Source organism: Bos indicus x Bos taurus, chromosome 24 (genome assembly GCF_003369695.1).
Source record: "Bos indicus x Bos taurus breed Angus x Brahman F1 hybrid chromosome 24, Bos_hybrid_MaternalHap_v2.0, whole genome shotgun sequence".
Taxonomy (NCBI): Eukaryota; Metazoa; Chordata; class Mammalia; order Artiodactyla; family Bovidae; genus Bos; species Bos indicus x Bos taurus.
In genome coordinates, this window is record NC_040099.1 from 10407930 (window position 1) to 10430338 (window position 22409).

A 22409-nucleotide genomic window follows, 5' to 3' on the forward strand; every position below is an offset into this window, starting at 1 on the left:
CCGTCTAGAATATTTTTAATTTTAATAATTGTGTTATTTATCTCTGTTTTCTTATTCTTTATTCCTTCTATGTCCTCAGTGATTGTATTAACTGTTTTAAATGCTTCTTGCATTTTCTCCATTCTATTTTCAAGTCTTAGGAGCATCTTTACTATCATTATTATAAATTCTCTTTCAGGGAGATTACTTATTTCCTCTTTGTTTACTTGGTCTTGTGAGTTTCAACCTTACACTTTCATTTGTGTTGTATTTCTCTGCCTTTTCATCTTTTTTTTTTTTCTTTTTTAAATTACTCCATTCCCAGGCTTTAGGGTTGTATTACTTCTTCCTTTTGATTTTTTGCCCTTGGAGAGAAATGTTGGCTGCATGGTTTGCATTGATTCCTTGTTGGGGGTGACTTGTGCCTGTGTTCTAGTGGGAGAAGGTCAAGTAGGTAATTACGGAAACACTGGGACATATACACACACACTTCCACACATACAGTTATAATCAAAGTATTCTAAAGAAAAGAGGGAGGTTGACTTGGTGAGCAAGGGAAACCAGAGGTGATATCCACCAACTGAAAGAAGAGTTAGCTACTGCTCAATCTGGAAATCTGAGTATGAGCAGAAGGCCAGCTGGGGAATATAGCATAGAGAACTCAACAACTTAACTTACTTGGTTAAAGAAGAAAGAGTGATGGAAAAATGAGATAATAAAAAAAAGAGAGAGAAAAGAAAGAGGAGAAGGGAGGGAAAGGAGAAAAGGAAGGGGTGGAGAAGAGGATTTAAAAATTTAAAAAGAAGGAGAAAAAATAGAAAAACAAAAATTAATAGATGTGTGTGGGAAAGATTTATATATATTCATGAATAGCTACAGCTGGTAAAGCACAGTAGGAAAAGCGGTTGAATACATCCAAAACAAAATCCAAAAAAAAATTCATCAAGGGGAAAAAAAAAAAGTGAGAAGGAGAAAAAAGAAACAACCTAAAATGAATGCTTTTCTTGCATTTTTTGACAAGAAACACAAAGCACAGCAAAAGGCTAATATTGAGGTGGAAATATGTAGGGGGAATAAACCATATGATTTATAAAAAAACAAGAGAAAAAATTCTTAAATTGATTTTTTTAAACAAGAAAAACAAAGAAGAAAACTCCACAGCACCACAGAAAGCTAATGTTATGGTGGAAATATGTTGGGCAATAAGCAGTGTGATTTATAAGAAGAAAGAATCTTAAAATGATTTTTTTTTAATAACAAGAAAAACAAAGAGGAAAACTCCACAGCACCACTAAATGCTAGTGTGAAGATGGAGATATGTTGGTGGAATAAACTGTGATTTATAAGAGGAAGAAAGAAAGAAAAAGAAAAAAAATGAAACAGGAAAAAAATAATAAAGGATTTTCAAGATCATAGCTCTTGGTTGTGGAGTCTGCCCTGTGGATGGGGTTGGGTTAGTGTCCTGTGATGTTTTTCCTGGTTGGCGGAGCTTGTGCCTGTGTTCTGGTGGATGGAACTGGATCTCACCTCTCTGAAGGGCAATGCAGTGTCCAGGAGTAGGTTTTGGAGTGTCTATGGGATCAGTATGGAGAAGGCAATGGCAACCCACTCCAATACTCTTGCCTGGAAAATCCCATGGACAGAGGAGCCTGGTAGGCTGCAGTCTATGGGGTCGGGAAGAGTCGGACACGACTGAGCGACTTCACTTTCACTTTTCACTTTCATGCATTGGAGAAGGAAATGGCAACCCACTCAAGTGTTCTTGCCTGGAGAATCCCAGGGACGGCGAAGCCTGGTAGGCTGCCATCTATGGTGTCTCACAGAGTCGGACACGACTGAAGCTACTTTGTAGTAGTAGTATGGGTTCAGTATGCCTTTGGGCAGTTGTAGCTTTCAATGTGTTGCTGCTGCTAAGTCACTTCAGTCGTGTCCGACTCTGTGCGACCCCATAGACAGCAGCCCACCAGGCTCTGCCATCCCTGGGATTCTCCAGGCAAGAACACTGGAGTGGGTTGCCATTTCCTTCTCCAATGCATGAAAGGGAAAAGTGAAAGTCAAGTCGGTCAGTCATGTCTGACTCCCCGCGACCCCATGGACTGCAGCCCACCAGGCTCCTCCATCCATGGGATTTTCCAGGCAAGAGTACTGGAGTGGGTGGCCACTGCCTTCTGGCGTGTCTATTTCCATAGCTGCTTCAAAGTGGCTCTTAGCATAACTGCAGTGCCACCAGTCCCCTACTTGTCCCTGGGATCACTGCCGGTGCCTCTGTTGCCCTGTCCCGCCCTGTGCTTTTGGCCGAAGCTTGCTTGGTAGGTGTTTGTGTGGATCCTTCTACGTCCTGGCGATTTGTGTGGGCTTCCCTCACCTTCCTGAGCTTACCCTCCGTGTCGCAGGGGTGTGTGCATTTGACTCTCAGTTTCCGTGGTCCACTTTATGCATCGCGGGCATTGTGTGCACTTGTCTCAGGTCCCTGGGCATGCACTCTGCATCACGAGGCTTGTGTAGACTTGTCTCAGCTCCCTGGGCATCCACTCTGCGTCACTGGGCTAGTGTGGACTTGTTTCAGCTCCCTGTGCTCACCCTCTACGTCGCGGGCTTTATGTGCACTTGTTTCGTCTCACTGCCTGCACTCTTTGTCGCGGGGGTTGTTTGTTCTTCTTAAGGCTGTGCCGCCGGGAGGGTAGTGTGCGCTGCCCAAGTTTGTAGGCCTCCCTTCCGTCGGCACCTCGGTCCTGCGCTTTGCGCTGGTTGTGTTTGCGCCCTCTGTACTACAAGGGTTGTGTGCACTGGCTGGGTTTGTCTGCTACACCACTCTCGGTTCCCCTGAGCGCGCCCATCTGTTTGGGGTCACAGTCCATGGCCTGTTAATGGACTGAGAAGTTCAGCTTTCTCTGTTTACGGCCCTCCAAGTCCCTGCTTTGCCTGATTTTCCAATACTCCGCAGCTCCCCCTTGGGCCGGCCTGTGAGGCAGATTCCCAGTGCACGGGAACTCCCTCCCTCCCTTGGGGCACAAGCTGCTGCCCAGAAATTCCCTGTCTTTTCCCTTTGTGTGTCTCCCTCTTCTCTCCTACCTCATTTCAGAGAGCTTAGCCTGTCTCCGGGAGGCCTGGGGTTTTCTGCTGTCGCCTAGAGGTTGCTTTGTAGGAGTTGTTCCATATCTTGATGAGTTTTTGATGTATTTTGGGGGAAGGCTGGCGATCTCCCCATCTTACTCTTCCTCCATCCTTTCTGATTCCTGAACTTAATTTTAAATAGCTTTTTCAGGCAAAAAAATGATAAAGATTCTAAATTATTTTTTAACTAATTTTCTTAAATTTATTTGTAACATATACTTTTTCCATTTTACTTAGGCAGAAAGTTGTTCTACAGTGATGTATAGTTAAACCATAAAATATGAATTTTAAGTTTTGAATACTTTTATCTTGAAATTTCTAGAAATATCTTTTCATATTTAATGTTTTTAATCTATTTGATTCTGAAAATAGTACAATAGAGTCACCAACTAATAATTCTTAGTGGTTTATGTATTTCCTAAAGGCCATGGGTTTTTTATATGCAATAAAAACTGCAAGTTTTAATTTTAACTGATTGATTATGTATTGGTTAAAATAATTACATACAAAATCTCATCCCAACCTGGAAAATCTCTTTACAAGGTGAAACAGATATGAACAGTTTTATAATTAAAAAGCATTAAACCAGAATTTGATGTTCATCATAGTTGGAAAGAAACTGCCAAGTCAGAAAGAAACCTCAGGCCTTTTACATAGTCAACCAAACAGGATCCGCTGCAGGCATGTCTCAAAATAATGGAGTGGGTAGCCATTCCCTTCTCCAGGTGACCTTCCAGACCCAGGGATTGAGCTTGGGTGTCCTGCCTTGCAGGCAGATTCTTTACCACTGAACTACCAGGAAGCCCAGATAAATAACTACTGGTATTAAAGTAGGAGCACTTAGCACCACCACGTGTCACACAGTTTGTGCTAAGTCCACTAAGTAGTTAGAATGACCATTTGTGTTTGCTAACTGGCTTTATTCATATGAAAACTAAACTTTGTACATGTTTATGACAAGAAATAGTTCTGTATTTTGGTCAAGGTTTTTGCTGAAGTTAGGTGCCTACCCTCCCACAGAAAATGGGAGAAAATATGCTATTAATATCTTCCTTGATGATTAATTACATTCCAAAGAATTGGCTCCCAGCACTGAAAAAAGACAAGCTTGGGTTGTAAAGTTGGCAAGAGATTTGTCTCAGTTTTAAAAGGTTAACATACATTTCAAAAAAATAGAGAGAAAACTAATTTACAAGCTTTTCTAAAGTAAATACTCTAAGAAGGAGAAGAAAGGAAAGACTTTTCCCTAATTTTCAACAGAACTAATTCTTTCTCTTTTTTAAAAAATTGTGCTTTACCTTTACACATTAAAATTTCAAACATAATGCTTTTTGTTAAAAAAAAAAAAAGAGCATGCAAGATTATAAAGACACTAAGACAAAAGAAATTCCTCCCCACTCTTCAATGTATGTAGTTTCCAGTGACTTTTCAAATGAAGAAAGAAATATTCAAAATAATGATATACAAATATGCAATACCATTGCCTGATGGATCAGATCAGATCAGTCGCTCAGTCCTGTCCCAATCTTTGCGACTCCATGAATCACAGCATGCCAGGCCTCCCTGTCCATCACGAACTCCCAGAGTTCACTCAGACTCACGTCCATCAAGTCAGTGATGCCATCCAACCATCTCATCCTCTGTCGTCCCCTTCTCTTCTTGCCCCCAATCCCTCCCAGCATCAGGGTCTTTTCCAATGAGTCAACTCTTCTCATGAGGTGGCCAAAGTATTGGAGTTTCAGCTTTAGCATCATTCCTTCCAAAGAAATCCCAGGGCTGATCTCCTTCAGAATGGACTGGTTGGATCTCCTTGCAGTCCAAGGGACTCTCAAGAGTCTTCTCCAACACCACAGTTCAAAAGCATCAATTCTTCGGTGCTCAGCCTTCTTCACAGTCCAACTCTCACATCCATACATGACCACAGGAAAAACCATAACCTTGACTAGACGAACCTTTGTTGGCAAAGTAATGTCTATGCTTTTCAATATGCTATCTAGGTTGGTCATAACTTTCCTTCCTGGAGTAAGCGTCTCTTAATTTCATGGCTGCAGTCACCATCTGCAGTGATTTTGGAGCCCAGAAAAATAAAGTCTGACACGGTTTCCACTGTTTCCCCATCTATTTCCCATGAAGTGATGGGACCGGATGCCATGATCTTCGTTTTCTGAATGTTGAGCTTTAAGCCAACTTTTTCACTCTCCTCTTTCACTTTCATCAAGAGGCTTTTGAGTTCCTCTTCACTTTCTGCCATAAGGGTGGTGTCATCTGCATATCTGAGGTTATTGATATTTCTCCCGGCAGTCTTGATTCCAGCTTGTGTTTCTTCCAATCCAGCATTTTTCATGATGTACACTGCATGTAAGTTAAACAAGCAGGGTGACAATATACAGACTTGAGGAACTCCTTTTCCTATTTGGAACCAGTCTGTTGTTCCACGTCCAGTTCTATCTGTTGCTTCCTGATTTGCATACAGATTTCTCAAGAGGCAGATCAGGTAGTCTGGTATTTCCATCTCTTTCAGAATTTTCCACAGTTTATTGTGATCCACACAGTCAAAGGCTTTGGCATAATCAATAAAGCAGAAATAGATGTTTTTCTGGAACTCTCTTGCTTTTTCCATGATCCAGCAGATGTTGGAAATTTGATCTCTGGTTCCTCTACCTTTTCTAAAACCAGCTTGAACATCAGGAAGTTCACGGTTCACATATTGCTGAAGCCTGGCTTGGAGAATTTTGAGCATTATTTTACTAGCATGTGAGATGAGTGCAGTTGTGCGGTAGTTTGAGCATTCTTTGGCATTGCCTTTCTTTGGGATTGGAATGAAAACTGACCTTTTCCAGTCCTGTGGCCACTGCTGAGTTTTCCAAATTTGCTGGCATATTGAGTGCAGCACTTTCACAGCATCATCTTTCAGGATTTGGAATAGCTCCACTGGAATTCCATCACCTCCACTAGCTTTGTTCGTAGGGATGCTTTCAAAGGCCCACTTGACTTCACGTTCCAGGATGCCTGGCTCTAGGTCAGTGATCACACCATTGTGATTATCTGGGTCATGAAGATCTTTTTTGTACAGTTCTTCTGTGTATTCTTGCCATCTCTTCTTAATATCTTCTGCTTCTGTTAGATCCATACCATTTCTGTCCTTTATCAAGCCCATCTTTGCATGAAATGTTCCTTTGGTATCTCTGATTTTCTTGAAGAGATCTCTAGTCTTTCCCATTCTGTTGTTTTCCTCTATTTCTTTGCATTGATCGCTGAACAAGGTTTTCTTAGCTCTTCTTGCTATTCTTTGGAACTCTGCATTCAGATGTTTATATCTTTCCTTTTCTCTTTTGCTTTTCGCTTCTCTTCTTTTCACAGCTATTTGTAAGGCCTCCCCAGACAGCCATTTTACTTTTTTGCATTTCTTTTCTATGGGGATGGTCTTGACCCCTGTCTCCTGTACAATGTCACGAACCTCATTCCATAGTTCATCAGGCACTCTATCTATCAGATCTAGGCCCTTACATCTATTTCTCACTTCCACTGTATAATCATAAAGTATTTGATTTATGCCATACCTGAATGGTTTAGTGGTTTTCCTTTCTTTCTTCAATTTAAGTCTGAATTTGGCAATAAGGAGTTCATGTTCTGAGCCACAGTCAGCTCCTGGTCTTGTTTTTGCTGACTGTATAGAGCTTTTCCATCTTTGGTTGCAAAGAATATAATCAATCTGATTTTGGTGTTGACCGTCTGCTGATGTCCATGTGTAGAGTCTTTTCTTTTCTTATGTTGTTGGAAGTGGGTGTTTGTTATGACGAGTGCATTTTCTTGGCAAAACTCTATTAGTCTTTGCCCTGCTTCATTCCATATTCCAAGGCCAAATTTGCCTGTTACTCCAGGTGTTTCTTGACTTCCTACTTTTGCATTCCAGTCCCGTATAATGAAAAGGACATCTTTTGGGGGTGTTAGTTCTAAAAGGTCTTGTAGATCTTCATAGAACTGTTCAACTTCAACTTCTTCAGTGTTACTAAAAGAATACCCAGTTGTGGATGTGACTGGTGATAGAAGCAAGGTCCGATGCTGTAAAGAGCAATTATTGCATAGGAACCTGGAATGTCAGGTCCATGAATCAAGGCAAATTGGAAGTGGTCAAACAAGAGATGGCAAGAGTGAATGTCGACATTCTAGGAATCAGCAAACTGAAATGGACTGGAATGGGTGAATTTTATTCAGATGACCATTATATCTACTACTGCAGGCAGGAATCCCTCAGAAGAAATGGAGTAGCCATCATGGTCAACAAAAGAGTCCGAAATGCAGTACTTGGATGCAATCTCAAAAATGACAGAATGATCTCTGTTCGTTTTCAAGGCAAACCTGATGGCTCAGTTGGTACAAAATCTGCCTGCAATGCAGGAGCTGAGAAGGCAATGGCACCCCACACTGGTACTCTTGCCTGGGAAATCCCGTGGACGGAGAGCCTGGTAGCCTACAGTCCTTAGGGTCGCAAAGAGTTGGACATGACTGAGCAACTTCACTTTTACTTTTCACTTTCATGCATTGGAGAAGGCAATGGCAACCCACTCCAGTGTTCTTTCCTGAAGAATCCCAGGGACAGAGAAGCCTGGTGGGCTGCCATCTATGAGGTCATCACAGAGTCGGACACGACTGATGCGACTTAGCAGCAGGAGCAGCAGCAATGCAGGAGACCCAGGTTCCATCCCTAGGTCAGGAAAATCCCCTGGAGATGGGAATGGCAACCCACTTCATTATTCTTGCCTGGAGAATCCCATGGACAGAGGACCCTGGCAGGCTACAGTCCATGGGGTCACAAAAATCAGACACGACTGAGTGACTAGCACTTTCTTTCAACAGGTCACAAATGTAGACAGTTATGCTTCCTAGTACCTTCAGACCACATCTGAAGACAATTTAGATCATCACAACTAGAGTGGACAATGCTACTGGCATTTAGTTAGTAGAGGCCAGGGATAATACAAATATGTTTGACAGTTCCTGGATTAAAAAAAAAATATATTCATATACCTGACTATCTTCTTTACTTTTACAGCTTTTCCTCATCAGCTTCCTACAGTCCATGGCAGGTACAAGGCACTCGATAAATACTGATTGAGCTGAATGTTCTGAGAACATTTTTTGTAGGCTATGTTGTTGTATATGAAATATATAATGATCCTGTCCTTGGCTTTTATTCATGTGAAATAAAAATATACCACATAACCTCTAATGCAATTTTCATGACTATGTTACCCCTAACAAAAGCATTATTCTTTATTTTCATTCTGTTTACTCAATTTGCAGACAATATAGCACAGATTTCTTCAGTACCTGTCTATGTACAAGTTCTCAATATCAATGATCATGCTCCTGAGTTTTCCGAATACTATGAGACTTATGTTTGTGAAAATGCAGTCTCTGGTCAGGTAAGAATCCATCATAAATTGTCAATATCTAAACAGTACTTTGTATTATACAGAATAGCATTTTCTATGTATTCCTCCATCTTTGAAATGATATTAATAAAAATAACCTTTATTTAGCTATACTAATTATAGGCTTTAATGTAAGTTACATATAATTTAAATTTCTTTCTTTCAAAAAATATGTAAACTTCAAATTTTCTATTTCCAAATTCCTCACGTTTGAAAAATCTGCTAACCCCTAGAATTTAATAGTAAATCATTTGTACTTTGTCAGTAAAGAAATTATTTTTTGTGATTCTGTAAATAATTTTAATTCATTTTTATTATTCCATCCATCATGCAAATAAAGATAAAATGATATATAAAATACATCAGACATCAACAGATGAAATTAAATTTGAAATGAATTATTAAATATATAAAGACAAGATAGCATACTCTTTTTGAAATACATTATCATTACTTCACAGTTTTTTCACACATTTTCTTATACGGGGCTTACCTTTTTACATTTGTAAAATGTAGAATTTAAATTAGATTCCCCTTTGAGGATCTCAGTTCCAATCACAATAACTTTACATTTTTATTTATCCTATTAAATGTCATAAAACATTAAAAAAAACCTACTTTTTAAAATCCTAAGTAAGTATTGCTGTTGTTTAGTCTCTCAGTCATGTTGGCCTCTCTGCAACTCCATGAACTGCAGCACACCAGGCTTCCCTGTCTTTCACTATCTCCCTGAGTTTGCTCAAACTCCTGTCCACTGTGTCAGTGATGCTATCCAACCATTTCATCCTGTTTTCTACTTCTCCTCTTGCCCTCAATCTTTCCTAGCATCCACTTCTTTTCCAATGAATCAGCTCTTCATATCAGGTGGCCAAAATATTGGAGCTTCAGTTTCAGCATCAGTTCTTCCAATGAATATTCAGGGTTGATTTCCTTTAGGATTGACTAGTTTGATCTCCTGACCAAAGAACTCTCAAGAGTCTTCTCTAACAACACAATTCGAAAGGATCATAAAACAAACAAACAAAAAAAAGAATCAAGTACTTACAAAACTATAAAACAAAAATTGAAGGTTACAAAACCCAATATAAATGTATTACTGGTATTGGTTTTGTTTTTATTGGAGGTTTTTTTACTTAGATTCTTGATTTATTCTGGTTGGTTTGAAATATATTATGTTGTTTTTTATAAAATATCTCAGAAGCAATAACTCAATAAATTTCATTTTTCTTTCTTAAAGTAAGTTAATACTTTTTAATTTATCAGATTATTTTATTTTGAAATTATTGTTTGAAAGACAATGAAATGATACCTTTGAGTATGCATATCAAGAAAAAGAAAGAAAAATTGGGTAAATTATAAAAATTATATCCCTATTTTGTAATATGATATTTGTGTGTTCTAATAATTTGAAAATATGAATGATGTAAACAGTGTTGGGAAGATGATACATAAATATATTAAAATTCTCCAGTGTTTTCAACAAATTTTGCTGTAACAAATAGATAAGAAGGAAACAGGGAGGAAATGGAAATTCCATCTAAACCTCATACTTTATACAAAGATTATTTTATAATGTATCATAGATTTAAACATAAACCTAAAACTAGAGATAAGCAGAGGAGAAAATATTATTTTATGGCTAGGCAAAGAGTTCTTAAATATAACACCAAAATACCAATCCAAAAGAGAAAACATGTATTAATTTGATGTAATCAAAATTAAGCCAGTGAAAGTCCCTGTTAAAAGAATAAAAAAGACAATCTACAGAGTGGCAACAAATATTTGAAAGTAATGATATAACTGGTACTCAGTCTAATAGTCAAAATCTCCCTTAATACTGAAACACATTTGGTAGTATATTTTAAAATAATAATGCGAATAAAATCTCTGCTTTCCATACTATCAATTCATAGTGTTCCTAAGCTTAGGTCCCTACAATAATACATATAATTCATACAAAGCGGAGTTACCAAAAAGAATAAAATATATTTGAGAACATAAAATTATCTAGTCAAGTGAGTAAAGTGCTGACAAATAAATAAGATAGAATTTTAATTTTTCTGAAAGCATTAAAAAAAGAGAGAGGAGATTGCTTTTCAACAGGCATAATGTTTGCATTAAGCTGGGTGAATAAGCCTGTGACATTGTCACTATGGTTAAAAATGTGTTAAGAGAGTGGATCTCATGTTAAATGCTTTTGCCACAAAGTTTTTAAAATGTAGAAGAGAAAGGGGTAAAATTAATTTTAATGTTTGTTTGACAGAATATGATGATTTTCACATGTAATAAAAATATAGGGAAATATTTTATGTATTTTCTCATACTATGAAAATCACTCTTGTTTCGTGTCCCACAGGCTCAGACAGCTGGACAAAATGGTGTGTTAAAAGGTCTCCTGTATCTATCTGCTTTGGGTAGATAATACAATCCCTGTAGGAAACCAAAAATGCCAGAACAGTGCACTGTATTCTGAAGGAAATCAGGCCTTCCCTTAATGACCTATGTGGCTAAGCAGAAGTTTTATTTCTGTTCCTTATGTGCAAATGACCAGGATGCGGCAGAGAGGAAGAGTAAAACTTTTCAGGGTTTTGCAAAATATGAATATAATAAACGAGCTGACATTAGGGCAATTTGCCTTTTCTGTTTGGTGTAAATAGTTATCATTTTTCAAATTAATGATTCCCATTATCTTGACTGATACCAAATATCTTTTCCAGAAGTCAAGTAGAATAGCAGTAATTTTTAGATTCCTTCATACCAATACACTGTCTAATGTAAAGACAGTTACATTGTCTCCATGTAAAAATTTTCTCTTGCCTAAATTTCTATGATCCCACAGTGTGTTCCCTGGGTTTCTCTTCATCTTCCTTTCTCCCTCCTGTCCCTTACTTTTTATTTTTTTCAGACTCACTCTGTTATCCACAAAATGTCTCAATTACAGTCATATGCAAATGACTTCTAGATCTTTATGCCAGTTCTTTCTCTTATATTTAATGCGGTAAGTCCAAATAATTAGAGAAAATTTCTACCTCTATTCTGCTGGAATGTAAACAGTGGTGATAGAGACACTCTTGGCCCCAGCCACCATGGGACACCCAGACCTGAGATGACTTGGAGTGTTCCAAATGCCAATGAAACATCTGTTAAATGGATACCCTTGGGATATTCATTATATACATTCATAGTTTAAATTTATATGTGATGATTTTCTTTGTACTTTTATAAAGAATTTTATAAAGAATGACAAAAGTAATTTATCAAAGGAAAATGAGAAAATATATATTGAGATAAAATCTAAGACTATTTCATTTTTAACAGAATAAATGTATATCTATACAAGTTAATGGCAAAACATTACATTTAATGTAATTTGAATACATCTAATAAAATTTTGTGAAAACTTTTTTTTGAAACAGTAGTTCTGCCTCTGTCTGCTATCAAAATGTTATGATATCATGAGCTTTTCAATATTTTTTCCTTAAAAATATTCTAAACAAAGAAAGAAAACAGACTATAGACTCAATTTTCTTATAGCTCTATTATTTGATTAGCACTTTGACCTTTAGAACAGATGTTCACAACCTTTTTGAATACTAAATGTATATCCTAAAAATAAATATAAATAATCCTAAGAATGTATATCTCCATATTTAAAAAAAATATTGGAGTATAGTTGATTTACAGTGTTGTGTTAGTCTTAGATATACAGCAAAGTGAACTAGTTGGCACTCCAGTGGTTAAGAATGCTGGAGAGGGTGTGGAGAAAAGGGAACCCTCTTACACTGTTGGTGGGAATGCAAACTAGTACAGCCACTATGGAGAACAGTGTGGAGATTCCTTAAAAAACTGGAAATAGAATTGCCTTATGATCCAGCAATCCCACTGCTGGGCATACACACTGAGGAAACCAGAAGGGAAAGAGACACGTGTACCCCAATGTTCATCGCAGCACTGTTTATAATAGCCAGGACATGGAAGCAACCTAGATGTCCATCAGCAGATGAATGGATTAGAAAGCTGTGGTACATATACACAATGGAGTATTACTCAGCCATTAAAAAGAAAACATTTGAATCAGTTCTAATGAGGTGGATGAAACTGGAGCCTATTATACAGAGTGAAGTAAGCCAGAAAGAAAAACACCAATACAGTATAATAAGGCATATATATGGAATTTAGAAAGATGATAACAATAACCCTGTGTATGAGACAGCAAAAGAGACACTGATGTATAGAACAGTCTTATGGACTCTATGGGAGAGGGAGAGGGTGGGAAGATTTGGGAGAATGGCATTGAAACATGTAAAATATCATGTATGAAACGAGATGCCAGTCCAGGTTCAATGCACGATACTGGATGCTTGGGGCTAGTGCACTGGGACGACCCAGAGGGATGGTATGGGGAGGGAGGAGGGAGGAGGGTTCAGGATGGGGAACACATGTATACCTGTGGTGGATTCATTTTGATATTTGGCAAAACTAATACAATTATGTAAAGTTTAAAAATAAAATAAAATTAAAAAAAAGAAAACTAAAAAAAATAAAAATAAATAAAATTAAAAAAAAAAAGAATTTAGGCTTCCATTACAGAGGGCGCGGATCTGATCCATGGCATGCATGCATGCTAAGTCACTCAGTCATGTCCGACTCTTTTTGATCCCATGGACTATAGCCTGCCAGGCTCCTCTGTCCATGGGATTCTCCAGGCAAGAATACTGGAGTGGGTTGCCATGCCCTCCTCCAGGCGATTATCCCAACTCAGGGATCAAACCCGTGTTTCTTACATCTTCTGCAATGACAGGTGGATTCTTTACCATTAGTGCCACCATCCCAGGAACTAAGACCCACTTGCCGTGCAGTGTGGCCAATAAATAAATGTTTCTCCAAATTTTAAACTTAGAACATTAAGTGGGAAAGACAGAATTCAGAATATTAGACTTTCAAGCCCATATCCTTCATCCTGGCTATACAAAATCTTGCAATAACTCGAAAGCATTATCCTGATACAATGCACATTTATTATTGTAGGCATGGATTGAATAAAAATGTTTTCTTTTACTAGATTATTTAATTAACACTCCATGATTGTGATTTAATTAGGAATGTGTTGTAAGGGAAAAGATAAATCAATGTAGAGAAATAATGTACAAACTGTATTAGTTTCACAAGGTTCTTCATGCATGTGTAGAGATATCCTTTGAAATGTAAGATTATAAATCATATCTGTCATCTTGCAACTAAGGATATTTTTGTTTGACACATTGTTAAAAGCAATTTAATTCTAGAAAATTCAAAACAATAACTTTTATAGTCAATTTACTTTAATTTCCAGAATAAATCACAGTCTCACTATTTGATGTTGACAGCACATCTCTTTTTTGACAATAATTAACTACTTGACTGACACTTTCATGTCTTGAAAGCAAAGGACTAATTGTGAACTGATTTGTTCCTAGTTGCATTATTTCATTTTTTTATAATCTGAGATAGAGAGAGGAATTTACTTGACATGGAACACTTTTGCTCTAATCTTCTGGGTGAAAGGAAATCATTTACATCACCCCTAAGCTTTAAATACACTACTCTTAAAATCAATTTATAACCTCATTACTTTAACAAATACTCAAGTAAGACAATAAAGTTTATTACAGTTATGTCTCCAATATATGCAGGAACTATTTAATTTCAGCAAGTCGTAATGGTTAGTATTCAGATAAGAAAGAGAGAAGGAGAAAAGGACAGAAAGGAGAAATCCAGGCAGGAAGGATCGGAGGATGTTTTCTGACAAACTTACCTTACAGAAATCATCTCATCCATTAACAAGAATTTACTTTCTATGTAATATCAAAACATTCTTCTGAAAGGAGCAAGTAAACATGTTTTTAACCTCAGAAAATATTTTCATATTTTCCACCAATTTTTAGATATCCTCTGGAATATCCATAAAGATTTTGGTAAAGCAATTTTAATAGAAGCTAATAATAATTTAAAATAATAATCAGAATATTATAAAGAGAATGATCAAAACTTATCCCTATTTTTTTTCCTAGGTGATTCAGACCATCAGTGCAGTGGATAGAGATGAATCCATAGAACATCACCATTTTTATTTCAATCTATCCATGGAAGAAAATAACTCGAGTTTTGCAATCATAGATAACCAAGGTAATGCCATTCACTTATAATAGCTTTCTATTCATTCTTTGAGATCTTGTTTAATTTTAAGAAAATTCACAGCATTACTTTTTATACTGTTCCTGCAATATGATAGTGTTGAGAAATTATTCAAGGAGTGGCAATGGAAATGGGAAACAAAACCCAAATTAGTGTTCTGGGAATACTAGCCTCATTTCCCACTGGATTTCTTTAAATTGGAAACACTTTTTCAAGTAATTATTGGCTATAAGCCCTTGCAAAGTCTGAATGTCCTTGAAAATATAATTGCAGTTCCTCTCAGGTCTTCATATCTGGAGAAGAAAATGATATATACTTCCCTGGTAGCTCAGACAGTAAAGAATCTGCCCGCAATGAGGGTGACTCGAGTTCAGTCCTGGGTTGGGAAGATACCCTGAAAAAGGGAATGGCAACTCACTCCAGTATTCTTGTCTGGAGAATTTCATGGACAGAGGAGCCTGTAGGACTACAGTCCTTGGGGTCCCAAAGAATTGGACACAACTGAGCAACTAACACTTTCACTTTTCATAGTCACTTGATTGATTCAAAGATATTTGGAATCATTAATTAGAAGCTATAAATATATGAAAAGGCTGTTCTTTTCCCTTCAAAACAAAATAGTTGTATCAGCCTAAGAACAAAATGTTCTAAAGAATTTTGTATGGAGAGACGGAGTTCCTTTTCCTTTCATACAGAAGTAGATTAACTTTGTACAAAGCTGCAGTGTTCTTTTTTCCTTCAGTAAAATATTTTTTGTCATCATATATGTTTCTATTCTAATTTTGCTTCATATCACAAAGATATGCAGCACTGTAGGATTCAGGCATCTATAATCAAACACCCGCAGCTGTTCTTCCTTACACCTGAGTTTAAGCTCCCATCAAGGGGAGATCTTTTATGGAAGGATAAATGCAGACACATTCTTTCCCCTTTGCCTTTGTCAAATTCCCTAGTGAAAGAAACTCAACTAGATTTAAGATTAAAAAAAAAAAGCCACATCAAAATAAGAAATATGCTATAGATTTGTTTATATTAATATAAAATAAATTAGTGGGACAAAATAAATATATTGAAACATAAATGGAACAATTTAATTTTGGTTTAATATTTGTGGTTATAAGTAATTTAAGAAAATACATACCAAAAAGTATAAACTTTCTCACCTGTTTGATGTGTCTAGTGAATAAAATCACAGAAGGTTTATAGACTTCAAGAGCATGATGGAGAGTTTGTTTTTAAAAGGAGATTTAGGAAAAGTGATAAGTAGGCATATATTTCAAAAGACTTCCATATTTTTTATTTATCTATTTCAAAGACTTCCATTTATCTATCTCCTCTTATTTGTTTGTGTCTTCTAAAATTTGTTTGATTGCTACAGAATATATTTCAAGGAATGCCAATAAAAAAAAAAAAAAGTGTCTGGGGGAAACATATTGTGTACCATTGACTGATACACAGTAAACTGCACTGGAGAAGACCACTTAGCATTTTTGGGGATTTAAGGAAAAAAATTAAATATGTTGAAGTATTCATGATTTATTTTTGTTAACTCTTTGAGTGTTCTAGCCAGGTGACTTAATCAGTATTATTAAGGTTTAACGATTCTCTGAAATATAAGTAGAAAATAGGTTAATAATGTCAAGGTGAAATAAAATGTTCTAAAAGAAACTTTAACTCCAAGTAAAGTTAATTCTTTTGCCTTACTAATAAATACATTATTTGAGATCACTACTGTGACACAGAGATGACTTTGAAAATCTCAGGTTATTTATACTATTTGTGAAAGTAATGAGTTTCTATTAGAAAAATGAGTCATGAGTATTTAATTCAAATGAAACTGATGTGTCTTTATACATTTAATTCTGCTGCTGCTGCTGCTAAGTCGCTTCAGTTGTGTCTGACTCTGTGCGACCCCATAGACGGCAGCCCACCAGGCTCCCACTTCCCTGGGATTCTCCAGGAAAGAACACTGGAGTGGGTTGCCATTTCCTTCTCCAATGCATGAAAGTGAAAAGTGCAAGTGAAGTCACTCAGTCGTGTCTGACTCTTCGTGACCCCATGGACTGCAGCCTACCAGGCTCCTCTGTCCATGGGATTTTCCAGGCAAGAGTACTGGAGTGGGGTGCCATTGCCTTCTCCACATTTAATTCTAATACCCCCATATACTGTCAATGGCTAATTAAAAAGCAATTTCTTTTCTGTGTTCCATATGTATGTTTCCTCTTTACCAAAAAAAAAAAAAAAGATTTTAGAACTGATTCATATAATTCATCTAATTTTGTAATTGGGATTTAGGCAGTCTAAATCAGTAATGACTTTTTGAATTGATCTTTTAATTTTCTTTTTCATCAGAAATGTACTCTTTCTTATTTGAGCTTATTTAATCTCTACATTCCTGCCTCTTCTACACTTAGTGGCTATGAATTTCTTTTGAATTATTAAAAATAAATTATGCCTGTGGATTTTTGTTTTAGATAACACAGCTGTAATTTTGACCAATAGAACTGGTTTTAGCCTTCAAGAAGAGCCTGTTTTCTACATAGCCATCCTAATTGCTGACAATGGAATCCCATCGCTTACAAGTACAAACACCCTTACCGTACACGTGTGTGACTGTGGTGATGCTGACAGCACACAGACCTGCAGTCATAAGGATTTTATGCTTTCCATGGGATTCAAGGCCGAAGTCATAACTGCTATTCTGATATGCATTATGATAATATTTGGTAAGTCATGTGAACTGAGCATATATTCATTTACTGACAACAATATGATACATATAGAAAAGAGTTAATCCCATTATGATGATATAATGTGGACTTGTGTGTGTGTGTGTCTGTTTGTGTGTGTTTAATTGCCCTTCTGAATGTGTTACAATTCTTAACTCAAGTGGATAAATGAAAAATAGAGTGAATATGCACTTCAAGTTGAAAATCAATGACCCTTGAATTTGATGAGTGTGTGAGTACACATGTGCACGTCCTTTTAGGAGTGGTTTTGACACACACACTGCAACATATATAGTAATGTAAAAATTAGTAATAATAATGGTGAAATTCTGTTTCACGCTTATTATACTCCAGGAGACTGACTTAAGTGATTTGCAGAAATTGTGCAGTTTACTCCTCAAGATAACCTCAAGAAGTAGCAACTGTTATCGCCCATATTGTACAGATGAAGAAGTGAAAGTCCAAGAGTTACCTAATTTACAAAGGGTCCTGTAGCTAATAAATGAAGTGCTGAGGTTCCATAACCATAACAAACCTCCATCCAACTCTTTCCTGCAGCACACTGAAGCCTAGAAGCATTGGGGAGTAAATGTTAGGATGAAAAAAATGTAAACGAGAAGTAACAAGGATCTACTGTAGAGCCCAGGGAACGTGTCAATACTCTGTACTGGCCTATGTGGGAAAAAGTCTAAAAAAGAGTAAATCTGTACACATGCATAACTGATTCACTTTGCTGTACACTTAAAACTAACACAATATTGTAAATCAACTCTACTCCAAAAAAAAAAAGGAAATTCCAACTGATCAGGACGCACATAGTTCTGTCGGTCACATACATCTCAGGGTTTCCAACTTCCCAGCATATACCATGAGGAACTAACAGAAAGTTTCCTGCTTTAAAAAAAAAAAATCATTTGTTTATGATGGGTAATTATGCTTAAGCTAGCTTTGTAGTTAAAAATAAACATAGTTTTCATTCTAAACATGTAAAATAGAGAGTCTTACTTCAAGTGTTAAACACAAAAGAAATCTCAGTAAAATAGCTCCACTTGTTTTTGTCTGTTTGCTAATGTTGTTGCTGTTGTTTTCACAAGGAAATAAGTTATAGTCACTTTACAGATGAGGCAAATGAGGTTCCAAATGTTTTAGCTAAGCTTTTAAAACTACACATTATGCATCAAGCACAACTTTTCTTAACATACCAGTCTATATAGTCTAAACCCTTCTGTTGCTTCCCTCATCACTTCACATCAAAGCCAACACAACTGTATTGAATGTTGACAGCAACCGTATGAGCCATGGGTTATGAAATCCCAAACTCACTACTCAAACTGACATACAAAATGTTTCAGGATTTGCTTTACCTTCACTCTTCTCATCGTTCTCAAAGCTTTAAAAACCAGGCATTTCTCTTTTACCAAAGTTGCCCATCTTTTCTACCTAGCTTCAGTTTTTCAAATTATTTTTGATGATCTTTTATCATAAATCTGAATTTAGAGCTATATAACTAGATATCAAAAGCAAGAAGCAGTAGAAACAGTATAATGTTTGCAGGTTGCAAGTACAAAATTACTCACTGATACAGACCCAAACCTAGTCCCAAGACCGTGCAAGTAAATCAAGGGCAACCTCACAGTCAAGGGCACGAGTCATATTGGAAAGGTGGAATGTCAGGTTCAACAATAGTCAGCAGTTTCCTGTGAAAGTTTCATGAATATGCACTTCAATTCATAGATTGAAAAATTATTTATTAGATCCCTTTCTATTTCAACCATATATCTCAGCTGTATTAAATTACTGTACCTGGATTCAGGCACAGTGAGCTTATTTCAGGAACACTATTTCAATTTATTTAAATGTAAGATTTACCTAAAACGTTGCCTAATGTATTTCTCTTTTGATAATATTAATAACATTACTTCCTGTTTGTTTCAGTTTCTGTAGATGAAATTCTGAACAGATACATAAGATCTGAACTTGTGTAAGGGGACTAACCATGAAACACACACAATTTTCTCCAAAAAATTTTTAAAAAGCATTCTGAAATTGTTCTATTTCTACACAATGTTAAAACTATTTCATATTAATACAGTTGATTGATGTGAACATACCAGTGTTATGACTCAAAAATCTGATAAGTTTCGAATTTCTGAAATTAATATGGCATAGCAAAGCACAGATTGTGAACCAACTTTCTGGTTTTGAATGCCAGCTTTTTGTTTCCTGGGCATGTGATTTAATCTCTCGGCACTTCATTTTCACCATCTTTACTAGAGCACTATAATAAAATATAGGTAGCACAGCAAATCAATGAATATATGTAGAGCTTTTAGAAAAATGACTGGTACAGACTTTGTAGTCAATAAATACTAACTTTGAAAGAAATTATGCCATAGAATGTGTCTCAGTGGTAAAAATCAAACCATCTCAGTGTGATTAACTTCCTCTAACACGGATCACTGGTTCCTGAGATTGACAGAGGCAGGTAGATTGGAAAATCTTCTTTCTCATCTTTGTTTTATTTTCAATAAAGAAAAAAAATAAAATTTTGTCATAAATTGATCATCATATAAAGTTCACTGTATTTCTCTGATGTTTTTCCACTCTAAATCATCAACCAGTTAAGACTTCTATGCTGCCTTATCTTTCTGCAAGTCCCTTTGGTAAATTTTCAATGACAAATATATCTTTGCTTTATAATCAGAAAACTGAAGCTTTTGTCTTGAGCTTGTAACAAAAGCAAGAATTTATAGCTTATTATAAATAGCATACTATTTAACAATATTTTATAATGTAAATAGATAACATATTATATATTTAATTATAGTATGCATTAATATTATAAATGTAATATTTGATAATGTGTTTCAGTACAAATAGAATAAATATATAACATTATATAGGTATAACATTAGTATAACAGTATTAGGCATTATTGTTTATTTATAATATAGTAATACAAATATAAACATGCATTATATTTAAGGAGTAATATGAAGCCTTAATATTTATAATATTGTATTTGCGTTAATGTTCTGATACGCTTTGTTTAACAGGGTTTATTTTTCTGAACCTCGGTCTGAAACAACGGAGGAAGCAAACTCTGTTTCCTGAGAAAAGTGAAGAATTCAGAGAGAATATATTCAGATACGATGATGAAGGTGGCGGAGAGGCGGACACGGAGGCCTTTGACATCGCGCAGCTGCGGGGCAGCGCGGTAATGCGGGGCCGGAAGCCCCGCAGACCCGCCAGGGCGGAGATGCGCAGCCTGTACAGGCAGTCTCTGCAGGTCGGCCCTGACAGCGCGGTGTTCAGGAAGTTCATTCTAGAAAAGCTGGAAGAGGCTGACACTGACCCGTGCGCCCCACCTTTCGACTCCCTCCAGACCTATGCTTTTGAGGGAACAGGGTCCTCAGCTGGATCCCTGAGCTCCTTAGACTCCGCAGTCTCTGATCACGATGAAAATTATGATTATCTTAATGAACTGGGACCTCGCTTTAAAAGATTAGCGTACATGTTTGGTTCCGCTATGCAGTCAAAGAATTAGGGCTTTTTTCATTAATACATTTTTTTAAAAATGCTAATGTATGTTTGGGCAAACTGGTAGTCGCTTGGTGAAAAGTTGTTTACTTCAATTCCCTGGGAAAAGAAAGAGACGCAACTTACACTATTCTCTGATTTTCTTGGAATAAATATCCCATATCGTCCCTGACAGCAGATAAGGGAAGTGAAGCTAACTGCAGACTCCCTCTAGCAGGCCCCTGAAATACTCTTTCAGACGTTTTTTATTTTTGTTTTTGTGTTTTTTTTTTAATGCCGAATACAAATTTTGAAAATTTTTGACTGTTTAATGTGAAAAGGGCAATGAACTAGACCGTCTTACTTTTATTTCATTTATTCACTTTGTAAATCTTGCAAAGTAAGAGTAAAGTGTTTCTGTGTGTTAACTTCCTGATACTCTACTGAGAAAAACATATAGGAGAATCTGGGTGATTATATACAACTTTGAAAAACTCTTTTCTGTGAATATGCAAGCTTATGACTGAGAGTCTATGATTCATTCCAGTTTGATATTTTAAAATTGTCTTCAACACCACATTTTAAAACTGATTTCAAATTTAGACAGATGCTTGGTATTTGTTTATGAATCAAAGATATAGTGTAAATTTATATTCTCTTGGATATTACAGCTTTATAGAAAAAAGCACATAGACTATGTTTAGATTTTCATAAGTTATTTTCTTATGTATTCAGAATACTTCTTTATCATGTCACAATGCAATCACAAAGTACATATCAATATTTCCTCAAGATTAAATTAAAACTTTTTAAAAATAATTGAAAGCGTGAAATTTTTTCATTTTATTTTTTAATTTTATTGCTACCAAATGAGAGAAGTAAGTGAAATTAGTACTGGGTTCAAACTAGAATTAGTATTCATCCAAAATATTATGACCAACTGTGCTGCTCTTACTGTGCATAAAATAAAACATGATAAAATTCTCAGCATTTCCTTTTTTATCGATGCTTAGACTGTAACTGATTCTTCCATGTCATTTTTTTATTATTCAGTATAAAATTAGGTGCAAGAGTTACTTTTATTGTAACATTATGGAGGAAATATGCTAAGCTGCTGGACATAAAGCTTGAAGGTAACATTAGAGAGTAAGATAATAAAACACTTTGATTTTAATCAGCCTTGTAAAAATGATTCTTATTATTCTATCCAAATCAAAGTGAAATTCGAAATTCCCAGTTTGAACAGAAAGTAGTGAACACTGTGTGCTCAAAATTGCTATATGTGTTCATTTTTTATTAATAGCGTGTGAAACTGAACTGAACCAACTTGATCATATATGTTCAAATCAAATATTTCAAATAATTTTGAGCTGAAGTTGGAACAGTTGAATACCTACAATCTCTCTCTCTCTATTTGGAGACATAAATATCCATACCATGTAATAGAAGATAATTTTTT

At 36.2% G+C, this 22409-nt stretch overlaps 1 protein-coding gene across 1 annotated transcript in view; it reads left to right on the top strand.

Moving 5' to 3' along the window:
• The window catches only part of CDH19 (cadherin 19), an 80377-nt gene extending 58253 nt beyond the window's left edge, over nt 1-22124 (top strand). Inside the window, exons 9-12 of the mRNA XM_027526074.1 lie at nt 8398-8519; nt 14579-14693; nt 17177-17428; nt 20488-22124. Coding sequence (XP_027381875.1) covers nt 8398-8519; nt 14579-14693; nt 17177-17428; nt 20488-20978 — 980 coding nt within the window. The 3' untranslated portion in view covers nt 20979-22124. The remainder of the gene's footprint in view (nt 1-8397; nt 8520-14578; nt 14694-17176; nt 17429-20487) is intronic.
• Nucleotides 22125-22409: the final 285 nt, after the last annotated feature.